The sequence below is a fragment of the Heptranchias perlo genome, chromosome 19 (genome assembly GCF_035084215.1).
Source record: "Heptranchias perlo isolate sHepPer1 chromosome 19, sHepPer1.hap1, whole genome shotgun sequence".
Classification (NCBI taxonomy): domain Eukaryota; kingdom Metazoa; phylum Chordata; class Chondrichthyes; order Hexanchiformes; family Hexanchidae; genus Heptranchias; species Heptranchias perlo.
In genome coordinates, this window is record NC_090343.1 from 25,031,348 (window position 1) to 25,055,054 (window position 23,707).

Genomic DNA, 23,707 nt, shown 5'->3' on the forward strand with positions numbered 1-23,707 from the left:
ACCAAATCATTAATATAGAATCATAGAAAGATTACACCACGGAAGGAGGCCATTCGGCCCATCGAGTCCACGCTGGATGTATGCAAGAGCAATCCAGCTAGTCTCACTCCCCCGCCCTATCTCCATAGCCCTCCAAATTTTTTCCTTTCGAAAACTTATCCAGTTCCCTTTTGAAGGCCATGATTGAATCTGCCTCCACCACTCGCTTGGGCAGTGCATTCCAGATCCTAATCACTCGCTGCGTAAAAAAGGTTTTCCTCATGTCACCTTTGGTTCTTTTGCCAATCACCTTAAATCTATGTCCTCTGGTTCTTGACCCTTCTGCCAATAGGAACAGTGTCTCTTTATCTATTCTGTCTAGACCCTTCATGATTTTGAATACCTCTATCAAATCTCCTTGCAACCGTCTCTGTTCCAAGGAGAACAATCCCAGCTTCTCCAGTCTATCCACATAACTAAAGTCCCTAATCCCTGGAATCATTCGAGCAAATCTCTTCTGCACTCTCTGCCTTCACATCTTTCCTCAAGTGTGGTGCCCAGAACTGGACACAATACGCCAGTTGTGGCTGAACCAGTGTTTTATAAAGGTGCATCATGACTTCCTTACTTTTGTACTCTATGCCTCTATTATAAAGCCCAGGATCCCGTATGCTTTTTTAACCGCTTTCTCAACCTGCCCTGCCACTTGAGGGCACAACTTTAAAAGGGTACAGGGACAGAGAGATCTGGGGATATATATGCACAAATCGTTGAACGATTTGTGCATATATATCCCCAGATCTCTCTGTCCCTGTACCCTTTTAAAGTTGTGCCCTCAAGTTTATATTGCCTCTCCTCATTCTTCCTACCAAAGTGTATCACTTTGCATTTTTCTGCGTTAAATTTCATCTGCTACGTGTCTGCCCATGCCACCAGCCTGACAATATCTTCTTGAAGTCTGTCACTATCCTCCTCACTGTTTACTACCCTTCCAAATTTTGTGTCATCTGCAAATTTTGAAATTTTGCCCTGTACACCCAAGTCCAAGTCATTAATATATATCAAGAAAAGCAATGGTCCCATCACCGACCCCTGGGGAACACCACTGTACACCTCCCTCCAGTCCGAAAAGCAACCGTTCACCACTACTCTCTGTTTCCTGTTCCTTCGCCATTTCTGTGTCCATGTTACTACTGCCCCCTTTATTCCATGGGCCGCAATCTTGATGATAAGCCTACCATGCGGAACTTTATCAAACGCCTTTTGAAAGTCCATATACACCACATCAACTGCATTGCCCTCATCTACCCTCTCTGTTACCTCATCAAGAAACTCTTATCAAGTTAGTTAAACACAATTTGCCTTTAACAAATCCGTGCTGGCTTTCCCTCATCAATCCACACTCGTCCCAGTGACTGTTAATTCTGTCCCGGATTATCATTTCGAAAAGTTTTCTCACCACAGAAGTTAAACTGACTGGCCTATAGTTGCTGGGTTTATCCTTATACCCTTTTTTGAACAAGGGTGTAACATATGATTTGAAATTCTCCAGTCCTCTGGACCACTCCCATATCTACGGATGTTTGGAAGATTATGGCCAGTATCTCCACAATTTCCACCCTTACTTCCCTCAGCAACCTAGGATGCATCCCATTTGGACCGGGTGACTTATCTACTTTAAGCTAGCCTTTCAAGTACCTCTTCTTTATCAATTTTTAGCCCATCTGATATCTCAACTATATCTTCCTTTACTGAGACTCTGGCAGCATCCTCTTCCTTGGTAAAGACAGATGCAAAATACTAATTTAGTACCTTGGCCATGCCCTCTGCCTCCATGAGTAGATCTCCTTTATGGTCCCTAATCGGCCCCACCCCTCCTCATTACCCGTTTACTGTTTACATGCCTGTAGAAGACTTTTGGATTCCCTTTTATGTTGGCCGCCAGTGTATTCTCATTCTCATCTTTTGCCCCTCTTATTTCCTTTTTCACTTCCCCTCTGAACTTTTTATATTCTCTCACTTATGTTATCAACTTGACATCTGTCATACGCCCCTTTTTTCCATTTTGTCTTATTCACTATCTCTTTTGTCATCCAGGGAGCTCTGGCTTTAGTTGCCCTACCTTTCTGCCTCATGGGAATGTGCCTAGACAGTACCCAAACCATCTCCTCTTTAAAGGCCGCCCACTGTTCAATTACAATTATGCCTGCCAATCTTTGATTCCAATTTACCCGGGCCAGATCTGTTCTCACGCCATTGAAATTGGCCCTCCTCCAATTGAGTATTTTTACTTTAGAGTGGTCCGTGTCCTTTTCCATAGCTATTCTAAACCTGGTGATCCTATGATCGCTGCTTCCTAAATGTTCTCCCACTGACACTTGCTCCACTTGGCCCGCCTCATTCCCTAGAACCAAGTCCAGCAATGCCTCCTTCCTCGTTGGGCCAGAAACGTACTGATTAAGAAAGTTATTCTGAACACATTTTAAAAATTCCTCCCCCTCTTTGCCCCTTATATCATTATTGTTATCCCAGTCTATATCAGGATAGTTGAAGTCCCCAGTTATCACTACTCTATAGCTTTTGCACTTCCCTGTAATTAATATTGTAATCCTACAAATATAATCCTGCCTGTCTTGGTCAGCAAGGAATTCCCAGCTGTATCCTGTCCATTTCTTTCCATTACATTTCTATTTGAGTCAGCAGGAACTCTGCCCAGTGGAAATATCCTGCAGGCTTATCAGCCCAATTGAAAAGACAAATTGTAACAAACTGAAATTGTTGTTTTAAAAATAATAGGATAATGTTTCAAACTGATAACAACCGGGTCACTGTAATTTTGGAATTTATCCTGTTCATTTAAATTTTCAATTCCTAGTGTTTAGCTAACTTTATTCCATTTAAAGTAAATGTTCTATCAGTTTGAAAGCAGACATGGCTGCTCTTAACTGTTTGAGAACTGAATTGCTTCTATTATTAAGTAAAGCAACACTTACATTTATATAGCACCTGTAATGTAGTAAATGTCCCGAAGCACAGAGGAGAAATGGACACCGATTATTAGCAGAGAAATTAGGGGAGGTAACCAAAATCATAGTTGAAGAAATAGGTTTTGAGGAGGCTTTTGAAGAAGGGAGTGAAGTAGCAAGAGAAATGGTTTTAGGTCCCAACGTGCTTCAAATACAATTAATTACTTTGTTGTGTAAATACTATTGTTATGTGGATGAACGTGGCAGCCACATTACACACAGCAAAGAGCCACAAACAACAGTGAGTTAAATGATAAAAGCGAGGCAACAATGATGTGGCTGAGGGTTTCAACAGTGGTGGAAGTGAGGCAAAGGCGGAGGCAGGTGATGTTATGGAGGGGGAAATAGGTGGTCTTGCTGTCAGGTAGGATATGTGGTCTGAAGCCTAGCTCAGGGTCAAACATGATGTGGAGATGCCGGTGATGGACTGGGGTTGACAATTGTAAACAATTTTACAACACCAAGTTATAGTCCAGCAATTTTATTTTAAATTCACAAGCTTTCGGAGACTTCCTCCTTCCTCAGGTAAATGTTACCTGAGGAAGGAGGAAGTCTCCGAAAGCTTGTGAATTTAAAATAAAATTGCTGGACTATAACAGGGTCAAACAGGAGGTTATGCACCATCGGGTTCAACCTGAATGAGCAACCAAGGAGGGGCAAGGCTATGGAATTTCTGCCGAGATTCCAATGGGACGGCTTTGGTCCTGCCTCAGTTAAGTAAAAAAAATCTATAAGTATGTGATTTTATTCAAGCAATACAATATTTACATTCCTGCAGGTCTTCCCATACCAAGCACTGTTCCCAGTTAAGAAGGCAGGCAGGGCAATGCCACTTTAGGAGACCTTGGTAAACTACTGATCGATTTTTCCTCACTCCCTACCTAACCATCACTCAGCACATTTCCATCATGACTTGTTTGATTTGTGGGGAATTTAAGACCTAATCTTGTATTCTACAACGTGATCTAAAAACAGAAAATGCTATAAATACACAGTAGATCGATCAGCATCTGTAAAGAGAAAAAAGAGATTGATGTTTTGGGTGTAGACCTTGGAACTGATGATGGGTCTACACCCAGTGTGTTAACCTGTCTTTTCTCATTACAGATGCCAATACTGTGTATTTCCACGTTTTCTATTTTAATTCCAGGTTTCCGGTATGCATATTCTTTTTCTTTTACTTCTTACAGTAAGATTTCATAGTTTACAACATCATCTGAGGTCTGAGATTGGATTACTGATATATATTTCACTCAGGTATCCTTTAATTTTGATATAGCATGTACCTGATTTTGAAAACGTCAGTGAAACCCTCACCTCTTGCCCATGTAATTTTGGGATCAGGAACATTTTTTGTTGTAGCTGCACTCTGATAACATGAGTGTGTCTCCACACTAACCATTTACATGGAATGATAAGTTCCTGGTGACCATATAATTTTGCTCTTGTTGTTTACGGTATTAAAACTCCCCTTGATTGTGTCTTGAACCTTATATCCCAGTAGTCTTCTACTCTGTGGAGCCTAGAAATTACTGTTCCTGATATTAGCACTTGAGTTCATGTTAAATTCCTCTGTTTGCTATCTTAATGCCTTTATTCCCACAGTGTCATGTTCTGTGGTTTTGCACATTTTCCCTCAGTATCAGAGCTGTATTAGAATTAGTGACTATTTGAATACAATTCCAAGTAAATACTTGTACATTAAACTGATTTTTCAAATATTGAAAAATATATTCAGATAATTACATATAAAACTGTACACTTCTCTCTCAGACACATGATAATGTAAATTAATATTAAATGATAAAGGTTAATGAATTTCATAATGAATACAGAACCAAACCAAATAAGACCCCTTCACATTTCAGTAATGTGACATAGGTGTGTACATCTACCAATATGTTTATAAAGGGTAAAACTTACTGTTGGTGATGTTATTATACAAACAATATGTTTGTGTTAAATTCCTGAAGCCTCCCTGGCTGGCTATACTTTCCACCACCTACCTGCCTTACCCAAAGTGGCGGTGTGGCCATAATCACCAAATCACACCTTGGTCTCCCCTGCTACTTCTCTGACACCCTCCCCTCCTTCGAGCACCTCACCTTGTTCCACCCCGGTCACCTCTCCTTTAAAATCCTCTGCCACCCTCCCAAGCCTCATCCCCAGTTTCTCACCCAGATGTCCACCCTCATTTCCTCCCTTAGCTTCGGCACTGAGCGACTCCGCATCCTTGGTGATTTCAATCTCCACCTCAACTCATTTTACCCCCTCTCCACCACCATAGCAACGTTAGGTGCCAAAGTCTAACAGGCAGGAAATACATTGGAAGATGTATTTTCTTAATTTGCATCTTCTAAAAATACACCTGGCCCTATATGAACAATGTACATTGCCAGGCCTGAGCAGTGGAAGTGGGGAAATCAAAAAAAGGTAGAGGTGGAGCAAAACATGTCCCTGAACAACTTTCTTCTTCACCGACTCCAGTTCCACTGAAAAATTGGCACGGGACAGGTGGGAAATCTTGGCTCCTTTCTCTTTCATTTCTGTTTTTTTCCTTACCGGTTGCACTCAGTTTCACTGTATCACAGGACAATGGATGTCTGACTAGGGCTGCTGTGAGTTTCAGTTGCTGGTGTTTTTGGTGTTCCCTAATTCTCACCTTTTCTCATATGTTCTTGAAATGATGGATACAAACTCAGGGATTCAACAAATTGTGGCTTAATTTCATTTTTCAGTTTATTTCTGTGGGTTCCTGATTTGATACTTGCTATTTTTTCTACCAGTTAATTAGTGATTGATATGGGTGTACTGTTCTGTATCCCTTCATACATCATATATTCTTTAACATTTGAAACCAGTCACAGATTAGAAATTGTTTATTTTTTATAATTTCCAACACAACTACTTATCAATGAGTCTGCATGGAGTAGTTTCATTGACGAAGTCATTAATGTAGGAGCTGTCAATTTGTTATGCACTCCACCTCAACCTTAATCTAAACGTCATCTTAGGAGGTTTGTAGTGCAGTTTATTTCAATTTAATGGCAATATTGTGTGTCTTTAACAATTTGTAACTACTTTGATGCTATTGTGCTTTTAAAAATTATTATGGTTAAACCCACTTAATTACCACTGAGGTCAGCTCTTAGAATAAGCTGCTGAAGGCTTGGGGACCGAGTGGGAAATGAAGCCGCTCTGTTTTAACTGCTCCCCCCACTGCTTTCCCACCGATTTGGGAGAGTTAAAATTCCTCCTTAAGGCTCAGGATCAGCCTTGTGGCTCTTCTTTGCACCGCCTTCAATGCTTGAATATCTCCCTTGTGCCTCGGTGATCGGAACTAAAGTACAGTATGATCTCTGACTTTCTTAGAACTTTCTCTGACTTGTTTTCTACTGGTAGTCATGATGTGGAGATGCCGGTGATGGACTGGGGTTGACAATTGTAAACAATTTTACAACACCAAGTTATAGTCCAGCAATTTTATTTTAAATTCACAAGCTTTCGGAGGCTTCCTCCTTCGTCAGGTAAATGTTCAGGAGCTCCTGAACATTTACCTGACGAAGGAGGAAGCCTCCGAAAGCTTGTGAATTTAAAATAAAATTGCTGGACTATAACTTGGTGTTGTAAAATTGTTTACAATTGTTTTCTACTGTTTTGGCTCTGTAGTTGAACATTCAGTTGGTTTTGTGAATCACTGCTCTGCGTTGAGCGAACATATTGAGCTCTGAATCTACTAACACTCCTAGGTTCTTTTCAATTTCATCCGTAGCGACTTTAGCACCATTTTTGTGAAGTATGTGTGTTGCCCATTGTTTTCCTTATGTGCAGTCGGTTACAATTGTCTGTAGTAAATTTCACCTGCCTTTGTTCTTCCCACTTACACATTTTGTCCAACTCTTTTTGTAATTTCTGAGCTACCTCCTCTGATTCCACTGCCCCTCTCCTAGTTTGGTATCATCTGCAAATTTGACCAGTTTACATTAGAGTTCTGCATCCAAGTCATTGATGTGTAGGCACAATATATTGTGTCACATCCTCAAAGAAAGCAAGGAGTTTATCAGGCAAAATCTCATGTCTTATTATCTATTTTAGTGATAGTAGTAATAATAATAATAGTAAACTTAGAATTAACAATATTTTTAATTCTTCTTTTAGGTTATCAAATGAGCCACCTCTGGATAAAGGCTTCATTCCCTGGCTAGGACACGCCATCGAGTTTGGGAAGGATAGTGCCAAATTTTTATTGAAAATGAAGAAAAAATATGGAGACGTTTTCACAGTAAGAACTCTTTAGCTTTGATACCAAGCTACATCTGCAAGCTTCCAAATATACTTTTTTATTCATTTAATGTTGCTTTTGGTACAACTTGTATGCCAGTTTTTTGGTCCATTATTACTATACCATGGATTGCCGCAGCAGCAGAGCAGACTTCTCATTCAGTCGGCCCTGGTTACAGCCTAAACTCTTACAAATACTTAACTGAAGAACAGCACTAAGCTGTACTGTCGTGAAAAGGGTAAATCTAGTGTAAAATTGTAAAAAGTACTATACTTTATACCATTCTGAGGTGAAGTGAATTATCTTTACTATCATCAACTGCACTCTGATCTGTTCATGATATAGTGAATCCAATTTGAACTTAGATGAAAGGGAAAGCGATGCATTAAAATGTAATATCCTGCCTGGCAAGGCAGATAATAAGATAAATTAAAAAAATACTTTTGCTATCTTAGTTACCGAGGCAGTTGTTGCAATCTTAAAGTTAAATCCTAAGGAAGGTTCTTCAAGACAGCTGTACACAAGGAATTGTAGCAGGATGATAACTTCCACTGCCACCTAGTGTTACTAAAATTTAATTCAGAAAGCAGCAAGACCAAACAGGAGAATAGGGAAAAGATGTCGGGAATGATTGGCAAGATGATCTGAAAAAACAATTGAAAGTTTAAAAGATTATGTTAAAATATTTAACAGAAATGTGATGATATTTTGGGTGAAGTGTTTACTTACAATTACATTCTCATTATTATAGACTTGTAAGACTAAATTTTACAATTGTCATTGTTTTAATGTCATTGTTAACTCATATATGTTAAACGGGTTAACGTGTTAAAATAACACTGACTGGAAAGCTGCAGTCTCAGAAATAATGCTTATTTTTACATCAGGACTATATCATTGCTCTAACAGTGCCTCTCACAGTCATGCTGCGATTGCATTTCATTTCAGATCACCAACTTCCTGCAGCAGTAGATTGTCCTTCCATTTTATTGCTTCCTTTACTGGCCACTACCTTCTCATTTACTTTGACTCTCTCCCCGCCTTTCCATATGCACCTCTGCACTTTTTCTCCAACCCAATGTCACTATCTCCCTTTCAACCTCTTCTTCTCTACTTTACCAGTCTCTCTTCTGTCCTGCTATTTTTCTCTATGGGCCAATTTTATGATTGTGGGAATCTTCCTATCATCCCCATCTTCTCCTTCTTCTAGGATATCATTGGATCATCTACAGTATCATTCAATTTGTACCTGAAGCATTGTTCAGCAGGTCTGATGCCTACAGTTCCTTTGACAATAAAGCAACAGCAGTGTGACGGAAATAAAAACAGAAAATGCTTGAAGCACCCAGCAGGTCTTTCAGCATCTGTGGAGAGAGAAAGAGTTAATGTTTCAGGTCGATGACCTTTCATCAGAACTGGAAGATGTTAGAGATTAACAGTTTTTAAGCAAGTACAGAGCCAGGGAAAAGGAGGGTGGGAGGAAAGAGCAAAAGGGAAGGTCTGTAATAGGGTGGAGGGCAGGAATGATTAAATGACAAAAGGTATAAAGGTGCAAGGCAAAAGGGGGTGATAATGGGACAAGTAAAGAAACAAAAGATGGGTTCAGAGGTGGTGTAAATGGTTACAGCAGAATAGCAGAGGCAGAGGGAAGCACGGAAAATCTGGCAAAGACGAGAAGGCTCCCCAAGCCCAGGAATGGGCCGGAGAAAGGGGAGTAGACCACAGGGGTGCGGACCACCTTGTCGGTCATGTACGGATAGGGGATTCTCACCCCAAGCACCAGCCCACACATCCTCCACTCTGGTGCAGCCATCCTCCATTACCAGCAGCTGCTGTCTGAAAAAATGGAAGCGGTGGTTAAGATCAAAATTGTAAAACTTGATGTTAAGGGCGGAAGGCTGTAAAGTGCCTAATAGAAAGATGAGGTGCTGTTCATCGAGCATCATTGGAACAATGTAGGAGGCCAAGGACAGAGGGGCTAGAGAGGGAGTGGGATGGAGAATTAAAGTGGAAAGTGACCAGAAGCTCAGGGCCATGCTTGCGGACTGCACGGAGGTGTTCAGCAAAGCGATCATAAATTCTGCATTTGGTCTCCCAATGTAGAGGAGACCACATTGTGAGCAGCGAATACAGTATACCAAGTTGGAAGAAGTACAAGTAAATTGCTGTTTAACCCGGAAGGAATGACTGGGGCTCTGGACGGTGGGAAGGGAGGAGGTGAAAGGGCAGGTGTTGCATCTCCTGCGCTTGTATGGGAAGGTTTTCGGGGGAAGGGAAGCGGTTGTTGGGGGGATGGTCCAGGGTGTCCAGAAGTAACGGTCTCTTTGGAATGCTGAAAGGGGAAGGGAGGGGAAGATGTTTTTGGTGGTGGCAAAGTGCTGGAGGTGGCGGAAATGGCAGAGGATAATCCATTGAAAGTGGAGGCTGATTTCTTCAAGCCATCGTTTGGGTACACAAGATCCCCATCAGACTTTTAACCACCAGTCACCATTTTTCTGGCGAGTAACAGGTGGTCGGCAGTTGAAAGTATCCCACAATAATTGACAAAGAATGTGAGCTGGCTCTCCTGTCGCAGGTTCTTGCTCCAGCACTCCCACTTTCTCTTCCTCACTAGTGCTTAGTGAATCACTAGAGTTCCCAACTCAAGCTCACCACCTAAATCCCCAAGGGGTGAATCTACCTTTGCTGGTGTTTATGACGGGTTTCCTTTGTTATGAGGTAATAGCGTGTTCAGTACCAGTGGCATTACGGCCTGGCTCTTCCTCCAAGCCTACAAAAACAGAAAAGGACCATAAGTTACAATGCTGCCTGCGAAGTGTTCAATCAAACATAGATAACATGACAATATATATATGACAATATGGCAGCAGTCTGAACACCCATCAACAAAGCAAAGATTGCCCCTAGGGCATTGGGGACCCATGCTGCAAATATCCCTGGAGCTGCCATATGCTCCACAGTGGACTGCAGTGCTGTTATATGGTCATTCAATGTGCTACACTTGTTGTTGGTCGAGACCTCCACCTGAGGCACCATTTACAGCACACTGTCTGATATGACCTCCAAGACATAATGCTCTGTCAGTATTGTTCTTTTAAATGCCAGGTCTGTGAACTGCATATTCTCAGGCTGTTCAGCTGAGAGGCAACTCCTCCTAATCATCTGGCTAGTAATGTCGTTCTCCTAATGTGCCAATGCCAACTGCTACCGTTCATATGCTCTGTGTGACACCCAGTGCAGTCCCCTCATCCTGACTCTCTAACTCCCCCAGGGTGTCGGTCTCTGGGCTGGTACTTGGTAGGGATACAGTGGCTAACGTACCAGATGCTAACCAGGCTTGATTTTGATCTGGCAGAAGATCAAGAGGAGGAGGGATTAGAATGGTTTCTTGAGGAGTAGAACTCATGTCACTTTCTTAAGAAGAAATGTCATGAGGGTTTCATAATATGGTTAACTGTCAATTAATGAAGGGTATAACATGAAGAAAAACAAAATGTCACAATGAACCCTCATCTGGCACATGCCCTCCTACTTTCCCATTTCCAGCATCTCCTATAACCTCCATCCCCAGGATGTGCAGTGCCTCCTCTTCATAAGGAGATAGAGATTTTAGGTGTGTGAGTCTGCCACCTGTGGCCGAGCTCTCCCTGCTGTTAATGGCTATCTTGTCCTGGATAAAGAAAGGCAAAAGGGCCAAATTACCTTTTAATAACCACGGCATGCAATAAAACCCAGGTGTCTGCATGTAGTCGATAACCGGTGTGATGACTGGAACATTTTGTATGTTCCATACAAAAAGCAATTACATACCATGCAAAGATTTTTGTAGGGTCAAAACATGGGCATTCATGAATGAAGAAACACTCCCAGGTGGAAGCCGGGGATGTAAAATGCTCTGTGCTACCTCCTAGACATTGACAGGTTTAACAATTTTAACACAGTGTAAGAGAGGAATCATTGTGAAGTGGCAAACATGCTTAGTACAATTCTTCTTTACAAATTTTAGCTTATTCCTCTTATCTTGCCTGACCTGGTGAGGTCATTACATTTTTTCTTACATTAAGTGGTAGTGTGTTGGGTGATTGCACTTACTGTCCCGGCCACTTTCCTCCACTGAGCAGCTTTTTCTAGCACTCTCTGCATTCAGGCTGCATTTACACTATTCCTCCAGTGTCAATGTAAAATGAAACCACTTTGCATCAAAGCTGCATTTGTAGTGTAGATTTGTCCTTACTCCATAGTTCAGACAGTTCCTCTGATGTACTCTACAGTGTCTTCATTAGTGAGAGTGCTTCAATATCTATCTGTAGCAGTATCAGTAACTCTTCATTAATTAAATTTCCAGTGTATAGCTTAACGAAAGAAACTTCTGGTAACAACTAAAATATAAATAACTTGTTCCCTTTTTTCTTATCTAATGTTTTTCTCCTCCATACAACGTATTTCTCAACTTGTTAGTATACCCAAGTAATAATGATTCTAGAAGATATATTTAATGGTGATAATTGTGATATGTGCATTTCTTCACAACAGTAGAGCATTACCTCGAAATGATTAAAGTTACAGCCAAAAATCTCTTTCTGACACAGTCCATATCAGGGCATATATGCTGTAAATAAAAAGACTGGAGTATCAACAAACATTTTAGATCCTTGCTAAAAATAAACAGAAAACAAACTTTTTAAATCAAGATGTTTATTTGAAACGGGAGTGTTTCTTCATTCATGAATGCCCATGTTTTGACCCTACAAAAATCTTTGCATGGTATGTAATTGCTTTTTGTATGGAACATACAAAATGTTCCAGTCATCACACCGGTTATCGACTACATGCAGACACCTGGGTTTTATTGCATGCCATGGTTATTAAAGGTAATTTGGCCCTTTTGCCTTTCTTTATCCAGGACAAGATAGCCATTAACAGCAGGGAGAGCTCGGCCACAGGTGGCAGACTCACACACCTAAAATCTCTATCTCCTTATGATACAATAGCGGACAAAATAATTCCATAAAAACAAGTCATGGGTTCATACGCTGACATCACATGCAATCATTTCTCTGCTTACCCTAGAGAATAAATAGATGTGACTCTGACAATGGCAAAAAAAATAACAGCTATGTAAAACTTTTACAGATACTAAACAAGGAATGCATGGTCAGCCTCATTACTGTGATTAATTATTCTGATGATTGTTAAATTGCTTTCAAATTTTTATATCCGTACACTCCCAGTAAACAGTGGGGGCAATTTTAACCCAACCTGCCCAACGGGAACAGGGCGGCTCGCAACATAAAATTACCTCCAAAAACTCGCCCTGTTCCCCGCTCACTTGCCGCTCTTCGCCACCTTACCTGGGCCCTTTTTTTAGGTGGTGTGACTCAGACAGGAGCCTCATTAATACATGCAAATCAGAGTCCAATGATGTCATTGGGACCCCAATGGCATTTTAACCACCGACTGAGTGGAGCACCAATCAGTTCTCATTTTGAAGTCATATATTCTGTCCTTATTTTTTGTAAATAATACTTTGATTTTATATTATTTATTAGAATAGCAAATGTTATGGCAATTTGGGAAACAGTGAAGTAAAGTTGGCCGGAACATAGGCGATTCTCTGCAGTATGGTCTGAAGATCTGAGAGTTGCAAAATTGAGATGGTACAGTGTCACTATTGATAAGTTTACATAGGCAGGTTCCATTGTAAATGGGGGCATAGGGATTTATATTGGAAAAAAATTGACAGAAAAGTGGAACAAAACATGATAACAGGAAGTAAAGCTTTGTAGACAGGAACTATGTGCGGACAGAAGATTTTTAACATAAGATAGATAGTTTCCACCTGTCATGTAAATTTCTTTCATAGTACTTGTAGAAATTCCCTAAATATCAATATTTTCTCAGTTAAAAATTAACAAATGTGACTGGGAAGAAAAGGGTAGATACTCTTTAACCGTTCAAATATTAAGTATCACAGTCCCCCCTTTATTACAGTTTTAGGGTAATACTAACAGGATAGGATAGACTATTAAGGTTTCAATATCCTTAAAATTATTTTTTGTAATATAAATTATAAATGAAGACAAAGTCACAGATCTAGAATTATTTTAAGCCATGTGACTTTAAGGTCATGTCAAACATTCTCAATTAATTCTCTTGTTTCTTTGGAATTTTTTTTATGTGGTGCAAAGCAAATTTTACAAACACCTATGTTTTCCAATCTATCCTCCAACATTTTAAACAAAACTTAGATTCATGTGAGCAAACTGTGTGGTTTTCATTATGGGGAGTTCCACAATGTGTGCTTACTAACACTAGGCCGCTTGTCATTTTTTTTTCACTTAGGTCCAAATGGCAGGACGATTTATCACAGTCCTGCTTGATCCTCATTCATTCGATTCAGTTTTGTGGGAATCCAGTGCAAAGTTGGACTTTACAAAGTATTCATTAGTTTTAATGGACAGAATCTTCAACCTTCAGTTTCCTGACTATGATCACAGCAAAGAAAAAGCTTTGATGAAAATGTAAGTATTCTATAACCACATAATATATATTATAAATATGTCAAGAAGGAAATCAAAGGCAGGGTAATCGATCCATTCTAGTTTCCACTGAAGTGTGTGACAGAATAAATTACTTTATTATATGGAAATGAGTTTCATTTCAAGTAAAGTAATAATTCAGGTAAGTGAAAAATAAAAAAATTGTAAGATGTATCAGTTATCATATACAGGTACATAGGCACATGCAACTCTCTTTTAAAAAAAATTCAAGCTTGGTGCTTAAGTTCCAGGGATAGATTAAACAGAATATTTTGCAGGTTACTTCCATGAGTTCTATCATTCATGCTTAAGGCTATTTTTTGACTCTCTTGCGAATGAACTTCGGTGACACCTTATCATTGGTGAGATCATGACAGAGCCTCAAAAAATATATCTTTCTATAGTCTTCATTACTAGCATTCAAAAGTAACCAGGCCACTAGGGAGCTGGTCTTTGTGCAAGTACTTCATGTTGTGAAAACGTACCCATATTGCTATCCTCTCCTTCAAAAAAAAGGTAAAATTTCCGAGACTTCACTCCCAGTATGGAGGCTCAATCAGCAGGAATACTGATCAAAAAATTTGGAACAGAAGTAAGTGCTCCCGAATTGCAACGCCCTGAATTTTCTGGTTATTAATTTTAATGAGTGCCAAGCACAGTGTCTTAGAAAAGCTACATTGTGAGATATTAATGATGCTGGAGGCGTTTAAATGGGTTATCAGACAAACTTATCAGGCATTCTTATGCTCGTATCTCACAGCATAATTTGGGGGCATAAGAATCTAACAAGATATTTAACTTATGGATAGATTTACTTGTGGTATTCCTTTTAATTCTATTATTGTACGGATGATTAAAACACAGAGCTAAAGATCATTTTTATAAAATTATGGGATTTTAAAATGTACAAATTTATCACTTGAATGTAAAGGAAGATCAGTGAATGAGGCTGCACAACACTCTGTTGGCATATGTCAGTATTTCTTAAATAAGATGTTTATCTGCCACCAAGGCAGTTTTTCCCTTTCACAGACAGGCTTCTCTTCGCTATCCCTCTTCAGTCATATTAGAGAGTAAGTGAGCTACAGATTCAAGCATATTTCCTGTTTCCCATGTTAGTCATCTGCCTGGAGGCCCTCACCTCATTTTGACGCGTCCCTCTTTAAGTCGCATTGCAAATGTTCCCATGTAATTTTGTTCTGAAGAGCTGCAGCTATGACATAAATGTTCCTGGGTGAACTTTAATTCACAGTAATACCTAGAATGTGTAGGAATGTAGGATTCTCCATATTACTGATCGATAACACATGATGGAGAGATGTTGTGAAAGATCAGGAGAGCGCAAAAGTTCAATTTTTAATTTTAAGTTGCTTTTCTCACGCTGGAGGATTAGTTGGTATTGAGAGCTGGAGAGTGAAACGGTTTCAGAACACAAAATTATGAGGTGGATATTCAATAGTTTTATTGTCATTGGTGAGATCCCCACAGCATTTTCCCACTCAAGTAGTAGGGAGATTGTTAGCCAAGAAACAACAATTCTATGTGACTGCCTTTAGAAATGCATTCTGTTACATTAAGGAATTTGTTACATTTCTGAGAAGCTGAACATAAAGGGGAAATTACCACTTCTCCCCTGAATATTAGCTTCTCATGAAGCCACTTTTTTTTTTGAAAATAAGATTGCAGTGAACAGTAAATTCAAGCCCATCAAAACCACTCTGGGTGCTGCAAACCACTTTGCATGGTAACTGTGTCTTTAAAAATCTGGTTTGATCTGGTTTGCAACACCTGTTTTAAAGTTATTTACAAAATGTCTGTTTATCTCAACTTCACAGTTGTTTAAGATTTCTTTGTCCTTGTCCTTGTCTAGCCTATATGATGCAGATAACATCATAACAAAATATGACTATTTTTAGTAATCCAACCAATGTACATTTAGGACATTTGACAATCTAGTTTACCCCAGCCTGAGTTTAATATGCTTCTGAGTTCTATTTGTAGCAGACACCAATTGCTCCCTGGGGACATAGCAATCATTCAATTAAAGTACATTATTATCTCCTATGAGGAAACATGGAGATATAAAATGACAAATCTAAGTAAAACTTGTGTAATTAAAAGTCCTTTCGTTTGCTCAGCATTGATTTTCAGATTTAAATTTCACAAAAGAATAAGCTAAATATGAATATCAGTATGCCCCACTAAAATGTTTGCAGTATCTGCAGCTGTTTTCAGCTCACTTTGAATTTCTTGCATAATTCATTCTGCTGATTTAAATTTGTGTGGTACTAAATAGTCAGTCTGTTGAAAATAGCAGTGATCATACCACCGCTGCTAATGGTCAGCCTTCAGTGAATTACCACTGCTGGTCAGAGGAGGCACGGAGGTGTTGTGAAGATTGGTGAGATGAGGAATCTTGTACTCCATAACTAAAAACAATTGCTTTCACCTCCTTTATAGTGCCAAGATATCCAGGGAGGTAAACCGTTCTGAAGCAGTTTTGGCTTTGCTTCAGTGATCAACATGTATAGTGTTAATTGGGTGTTAAGGAGAACTTCAAACTTTTTTTTTGGGATGACATTATTCCTCCAGGGAATCTCACTCCACTTTGCTCTGGTGCCACTATAACTGCATCAGTGTGAAGCAAAACCACAGAGGCTACAGTGTAGTATAAAACATCTTAAAATAACAAACAAATATATAGTGGCATCTCCATAAGCAAGTCTTAATCAGTGAAAATATTGCTTTATAAAGATTATAAGAAGGCTAATGGTATAAGAATGATAATGGGATTAGGTGCATCCACAGCTTTTTATCAAAATTCCTCTTGGCCACTTGTAATCTCACATCTATGGTTTTCAAAACAAACCTTCAAACAAAAAAAACCTGTTCATTTATATCACATTTAAGAGTTATTATAGCCCTGGAAAATTATAATTTATTTATTGAGTTAATACTTGACCTAGAATCACCAAATGATGACATAATGGCATTTTGTAAATGTTAATGCTGATTATTTTTGTCAGGCAACTCCAAGGAAAAAACCTTTCTTCGCTGACACAGGCAACACTGTCCAATCTTAAAACAATTTTGCTGACTGACAAAAATGGAACAAAGAACACCTGGAAGAAAGAAGGGTTATTTAACTTCTGTTATGATGCTATGTTCAGGTAGTATTTTAATGAGGTTTCTGCACTTATGTGGATTTTACTCTGAAGATCAGAGTATGAGCTTGCTATGTATGCCATTTTTCAATGTCAAATTCATTTCTAACAGAGAGATAGAAGTAGATGCATGTACAAGTTAGACTAGTCTTTTTTAAAAAGTTTTTTGATCTGAGATAAGTATTTTGTAGGACACTTTATATTGTTTAGTGTGTGATAATGCTAGTGAAATGCACCAGTTGATGTGGTATTGAGCCTTATAGATCTCCAGGGACCTCCGGTCAGAATCCTATCAATGCTGAATCAGTAGAACTATTCAAACTTCAATTTAATTAATTATGACAGGCACCCTGAAGAGTTACTGGTTCAAAACAATGAGTGGTTGAGTCATACATACCAGGTTAGGACCCAAATTCGAAGTACATCTATGCTGAAAAAGAAAAAAGAAAGAACTTGTATTTATATATCACCTTTCATGACCTTTGGACGTCACAAAGCCCTTTACAGCCAATTAAATACTGCAAAGTTCCCTGACCCAGCAATGCGGTGCCAGCATCAAAATAAGGCATTGCACTCCTGCTGTTATAGAAAAGCATATCATTCAATTTAATATGAGCAACATCATGGGTGATCCATATGTATAAAATATTAAAAATGATACGTCAGCACGTGGAGATATCACATTCCAGATACCATACTTACTCGAGATGTCACACCCCGGGTGTCACGTTTCAGATGTCACACTTAAGATGTCACACTTTGCTGCAGTTCTGACAAAACAAAACAAAAGAAATGAGATGGTTATTTAATGCTGGCTGCTTCTGACATACACCTGAAACTAATAGACATTTCCTAATTTGCAAAATCTTCGGACTAAAAAACAATTTGGCTCTTATTTTCCACAGCCTTTACTTAAAAATTAGAAGTTGTGATGTTAAATACTTTTTTTAAAAAAGCTAGTCTGACCTGTAACTGTCTAGAACAGGAAAATCAAGCTAACAATTACAATGTCGCATTAAGGGACACAGGCCTGCACTTCAACAATAGAATAATATATTATATGCTACATGGTGTTAGCTTCTGGCTGCAAGTAGTTGTCTTCCTTCTCCATGGTTGTGCTTCATTGGATAACTAAATTTTGCAGCATGTAGCAGAGAACAATAAACTTGGAGCTATATTACGCATCTGAAAAGCTTCTTCAAGAGGCATGTCACGTGTTCAGTGATGATCTTGGTAGCTATATGGGCCTTGATGTAATTGCTGTTCAGAGCTATAATGAGCCAGGGGTCAAAAAAATAATCTTGATCTTTTAAGAGCCACTCTTTTTATGGCTCAAGAAATCCTGGCACTGTGAGCTGCCTTAAAATGAAAAATGAAAGTTCAGGGCTGTGATGACCTTGACAGCCACTCGCAGTGCTGTCACCGTGGTGGAGATTGGCTGGAGGTCAGTTTCCAGGAGATCCCACTGCTGTCACTGCCACTCAAGTGAAGCGTAACCATGAAGGCAGCTTTCCTTAGACATACCAGAGTAGGTATGCCTCTGCCTGTAGATATGGATAACAGTGGGAACAGACAGTCTATCTCACCTGTCTGACATCCCTCTTTTCCTCCTTTTCTTCCTCCAAATAATACAGAAAGTCGAGTTGCCATTGCAGGCCCATGTTGTAAATTATAGGTGATATAACTAAAAATATCTGGAAAAATAAACTGGTAGAATAATCGCAATGATAATCCTTGTCCTATAAATCTCCATTAAACTTACAGTTTCACATTACAGCACTCAGAAATCACAGGTCTCCTTTTAAATGCTGACTCCCTGTCGGTGTTGAATGACACTCCCCAAAAGGCCCGGTTTATATAAATGAAATTAACACAGCACATTTACAGTGAAAATCATGGGAAATTGTGTGGGAGTTTATCTGCATATCATTACCAATGAGGTTAAGATTGTAATAAAGCTTCTGCTCCTTTTCAGCAAGAGCTTCATCTGCCCATTTACAACACCCCACCCCTCCTGAAGTCCAATCGTGGCTCATGGTAAATTGGGTTTTCTGCTCAATTTCAAACTGTCTATTCCAATAGTGGTGACTATCAGAAAATATAGCCTCCTATTGTAGGCTGTGAAGATGCACTTGGATTTATAAATAACAGGAAATGAATGACCTTATGTATATTACATGTGAGCAATTGAAAATGAAATGTCAGTAAAGGATTCCAATGCAGATTTTAAATCATTTAGGAAAGATTGTTAATCTTCTTGTCGACAATCAGCACCTGAAATTATGACCGACAGATGTATTGTTCTTTCTCCTTGTTTAATTAGGGCAGGATATCTTACGCTATTTGGAAATGAATCGGCACAAAATAATGCGCAAACATCACAAGTTAAAGATAGAATTCATTCAGCAGAGCTCTATAATGTATACAAGAGACTAGACCAGCTCTTGATGAAACTAGCCCGCTCAATGCTAACTGCTGGTGAGTCACCGTTAACAAATCATCTGTGTATTTTAACCAGACGTGTGATGATGCTGAAGGAAAAATAACTTGAAACAAATTATATCAGAATTTAATTTAAAATGTTTGTGATCTAATAAACTGTCAGTTATAATTTTTGACCATCATAATATTTTCATACTTTGAAATCATTTTTAATTATTACAAATTGCAGCAGGTTAATAAACAAATTATTCATTTTGCTCTTGGCAGATGAGAAGAAGGAGGCTGCCTTGGTGAAGGAACACCTATGGCGGTTGTTGTCTGTGGAGAATCTAAATACAAAAGTGAACAGAAGCAGCTGGCTTGAAGGCTACTGCAGCCACCTTCAGAAACTGGGCTTGCATAATGACATGCAGGCCCGAGCAATGGTACTACAGCTGTGGGCCACACAGGTAGGGAGTCCCTGTGACCTGTTGAAGGAAACTCCTTCCACTGCTGCAAACCTACAGTTAGATTTCAATAGTATGCTATCTACCCTGAATATCTCTATCTTATCTATATGCAGTAATAGCATTTTACAATCTTTACATTAATGTATATGTAAGATATCCAAGTCACTTAATATTTCAACAGATGAATTTATTGATAAACCATTACTTCTGGTATCCATGTGACAGCTATATCCAACACAGTATACTGTTTTCCCCACATTCTGTTCAGTGTACTTTGTCCCCTAAATGCACATAGATTGAAACTTTCACATAACAGTGTGTGTAAGGCTATTTAATAAGGGCATGCCTTTTTAATAGATTATTAATGGATGATCATCTAAATTTAATAAAGCACTATTTAAGCAGTTTAACCTTTTTACGTGTTCCACAAATGCAATTTTAAGACTTTTAGTGGTATATTTTTCGATTAGCAAAGTTCATGTATGAATGCTTAATTAATTTAGACTATATTCTGCGATAAGTCATTTTAGGCCGGCGGTAACCCTTTATTTTAAATGGGTTAACACTTGCCTGAAAATAGTGAAGAGAGGAATGTTGTAGGAGTGCATTTAGCCATTTCTGCTGATCAGAAAATATATCCCTTAGAGTTTTAAAAGACTGAAACAAATCACATCTTGGAAAATAGAAATCAGCCATTTTGTTTATAACAGGGCTATGTTCTCCCAAAATCCAGACAACATGTGAATGAACTGAATACCAAAATATGGCAGATAAGGTTGGTTCAATTCAGGCTGTTTCCAACAGTGCACCCCCTTGATTATACTGGGATGGGGAGGGGGAAAGGAACATTAGTATATGATAGCTGGAAAGGAGTGACTGTCAAAAAAAAACTGGTTTGGTCTCTCTGATCTCTTCAATCTAATTTTTAAGAGGATCCAGTGACTGTATTTGAAGCATGTCTTCTATGGGAGCCTCGTGAGGCTGCTTGCTTGCATTTCTCTGGAGTTATGCTCTGGAGGTATATGAGGTATAGATGCAGTTTCTGGATGATCTATCCCAGCTCAGTAGTCCAATGTGTTACTAATCCAGGCAATACAGAAACCCTGCACATTGTATCTATTATGGGCTTTATGTTCAGACTAAAATAGTCCAATATGATGGGGTTAGGGGAGACCGGGAAAGCTGAAATGAAATCACACTCTCTGATCTGATCTTCATGCTCATTCCTGAACACCGCTTTCTAATATTCAACTGCGTTGGAAATGATGCAGTGTTACAGGATGGTGGAGTATCCTACAGGTTCTGTTTCCTGGCACACTAAAAAGACCTTGTGAGATATTGTGAGTAGTTCCTTGGCATCATGTACTGCTTAGGAGAGCACAGATCAGACTGGAGCCAGTGCTATTTTAAACATGAATTGCATGATAATACTAGATCCTGTTACATTGTACTGCGCTGTTATCGCCTATATTGTAAAATGATCCCAAACCATTTTTATCTTTAAAGATTTCCCACCTATCATTCTATCATTTCATGGTTATTTCAGACACAAATATTAAGAGAGAATAGGATACCTCAGTCAAAGACATTGAGCTCATAGATGTGTTCATTAAAGAAATTTATTGGTGATAAGGTTCAATTCAACCCATAAATATTGTATAATATTTTATATTTTAAAGTGATGTTGCATAAAATAATGTCATGTAGTGGGATTCTTGTCTTCTGCATTTTCATTATGCTTCTTGGAAGATTTTGCCTTTTGGCCTAAATTGAAAAGGCAATTATTTGAAACTTGGAACAGATGCACAGTGCAGTAAAACACTGTGCCAAAAAATAGAAGAACATAGCTATTTCCTTGTGATTCCCTGCACAGTGACAGCTCAGAGAGTAGTCTTAGATACAGAGAGCCAGCAGAATGTCTTCCTGGAAGGAGTGAGGAAAAATCAGAGGGCAAGTAATTAAAAAGGCTAATAGAATGTTAGCTTTTATCTCAAGGCGGCTGGAATACAAAGGGGTGGAAGTTATACCACAGTTGTACAAAGCTCTGGTTAGACCACATCTGAAGCACTACAGGTCTGGGCACTGCACCTCACAAAGGATATATTGGCCTTGGAGAGGGTGCAGCGCAGAGTCACCAAAATGATTACAGGGTTAAAAGGATTAAATTATGAGGATAGGTTGCATAGACTAGGCTTATATTTTCTTGAGTATAGAAGATTAAGGGGTGATCTAATTGAGATGTTTAAGATGATTAAAGGATTTGATAGGGTAGATAGAGAGAAATTATTTCCTCTGGTGGTATAACCTTACACAAGGGGGTATAACCTTAAAATTAGAACTAGGCTGTTAAGGAGTGATGTCAGGAAGCATTTCTTCACACAAAGGGTAGTGGAGATCTGGAACTCTCTTCCCCAAAAAGCTGTTGAGGCTTTTGACTCAATTGAAAATTTCAAAACTGAGATTGATAGATTTTTGTTACGCAAGGGTATTAAAAGATATGGAACCAAGGCAGGTAAATAGATAAGATACAGATCAGCCATGATCTAATTGAATGGCTTGAGGAGTGGAATGGTCTACTCTTGTTCCTCTGTTGCTATGTTCCTAAATCAAATCATACTGCTATGTAACCCTCCTAGCAAATGACATAAACGCTACATAGAAACAGCTATATAGGAGAAGTGGAATCCTCAAGAAAGAACTTGCATTTATATAGTGCCTTTCACAACCCCTGGACATCCCAAAGAAGTGCTTTTGAAGTGTTGTTATTGTTGTAATGTAGGGAAACAATTTGTACACAAGGTCCCACAAACAGAAATGAGATAGATAACCAGATAATCTGTTTTGGTGGTGCTGGTTGAAGGGTAATGTTGGCTAAGACACCAGGAGAACTCCCGTGTTCTTATTCAAATAGTGCCATAGGATCTTTTATGTCTATCTCACTGGGCAGATGGGGTCTCGGTTTAACATCTCATCTGAGAGAGAACACCTCTAATAGTGCAGCAATCCATCAATACCACACTGAAGTGTCGGCCTAGATTATATACTGAAGTTCCTGGAGTGCAGCTTGAACCCACAACCCTCTGACTCAGAGGTGAGAGTACTACCACTGAGCCAAGGTTAACACTTGAAAGCTTAGCCCCTCTTGCCATTATTGGAAAATCCAAAAAGCCTATATTTCCCTGCAATGGAGCATTATCCTTTTTGGGAGCCTTTATAAAAAAAAATCCATCTCTTGCTGCTGGTAATTATATCTTATTCACATTGATATGCACAATCTCTAAACTACCAATGAGTACTTAGTAATAAGCTTTAAACAACAAGGTAAATTTTGTAAGGTAAGGCTACCAGTGTGGCGCATCACTCACCGGGAGCACAGACTAATGCAGAGGTTAGCAATGCCCAACTCACAGCAATCAGACATGCTGATCGCCCACCCAATCTTCTGATCCTTTGTTCTGGTAAGTGAGGATCTGCACTGAGAGCCTCACTTATTAACTCTGTCTTAACATATTTATTATATTGGGATATAAAATATTCACTCCCCTATCTCTCTAACATTTAGCAGCAGTTAGAACCTGATTTTTGGAATTCAAATTAGCAACATCAGTAAAGTAATTAATCGTTTAACAGAAACGGCTGCATGAAAAGTTATGTGGAAGAGCAGTACAAAAATAACAATAGTTCTTAATAACCAGGGACCAGATGGGTGCAAAATAAAAGGTGAGGTGTTAAAGCCGAAGTAAACACCTAACCTTTTCAGTTTGTTATTCCAAGCAAGTTACAAGTACAGGAAATGATCTTGTTTCATTGAGTTCCCAGCAGCAGC

At 39.1% G+C, this 23,707-nt stretch overlaps 1 protein-coding gene across 4 annotated transcripts in view; it reads left to right on the forward strand.

Moving 5' to 3' along the window:
- Positions 1–23,707, forward strand: part of ptgis (prostaglandin I2 (prostacyclin) synthase) — a 71,279-nt gene that overhangs the window by 28,561 nt on the left and 19,011 nt on the right. For all 4 annotated transcript variants that reach the window (XM_068000521.1, XM_068000522.1, XM_068000519.1 and 1 more), the window contains exons 2-6: positions 7,164–7,287; positions 13,630–13,808; positions 16,853–16,996; positions 19,314–19,468; positions 19,700–19,881. In XM_068000521.1, coding sequence (XP_067856622.1) covers positions 7,258–7,287; positions 13,630–13,808; positions 16,853–16,996; positions 19,314–19,468; positions 19,700–19,881 — 690 coding nt within the window. In that variant the 5' untranslated portion in view covers positions 7,164–7,257. The remainder of the gene's footprint in view (positions 1–7,163; positions 7,288–13,629; positions 13,809–16,852; positions 16,997–19,313; positions 19,469–19,699; positions 19,882–23,707) is intronic.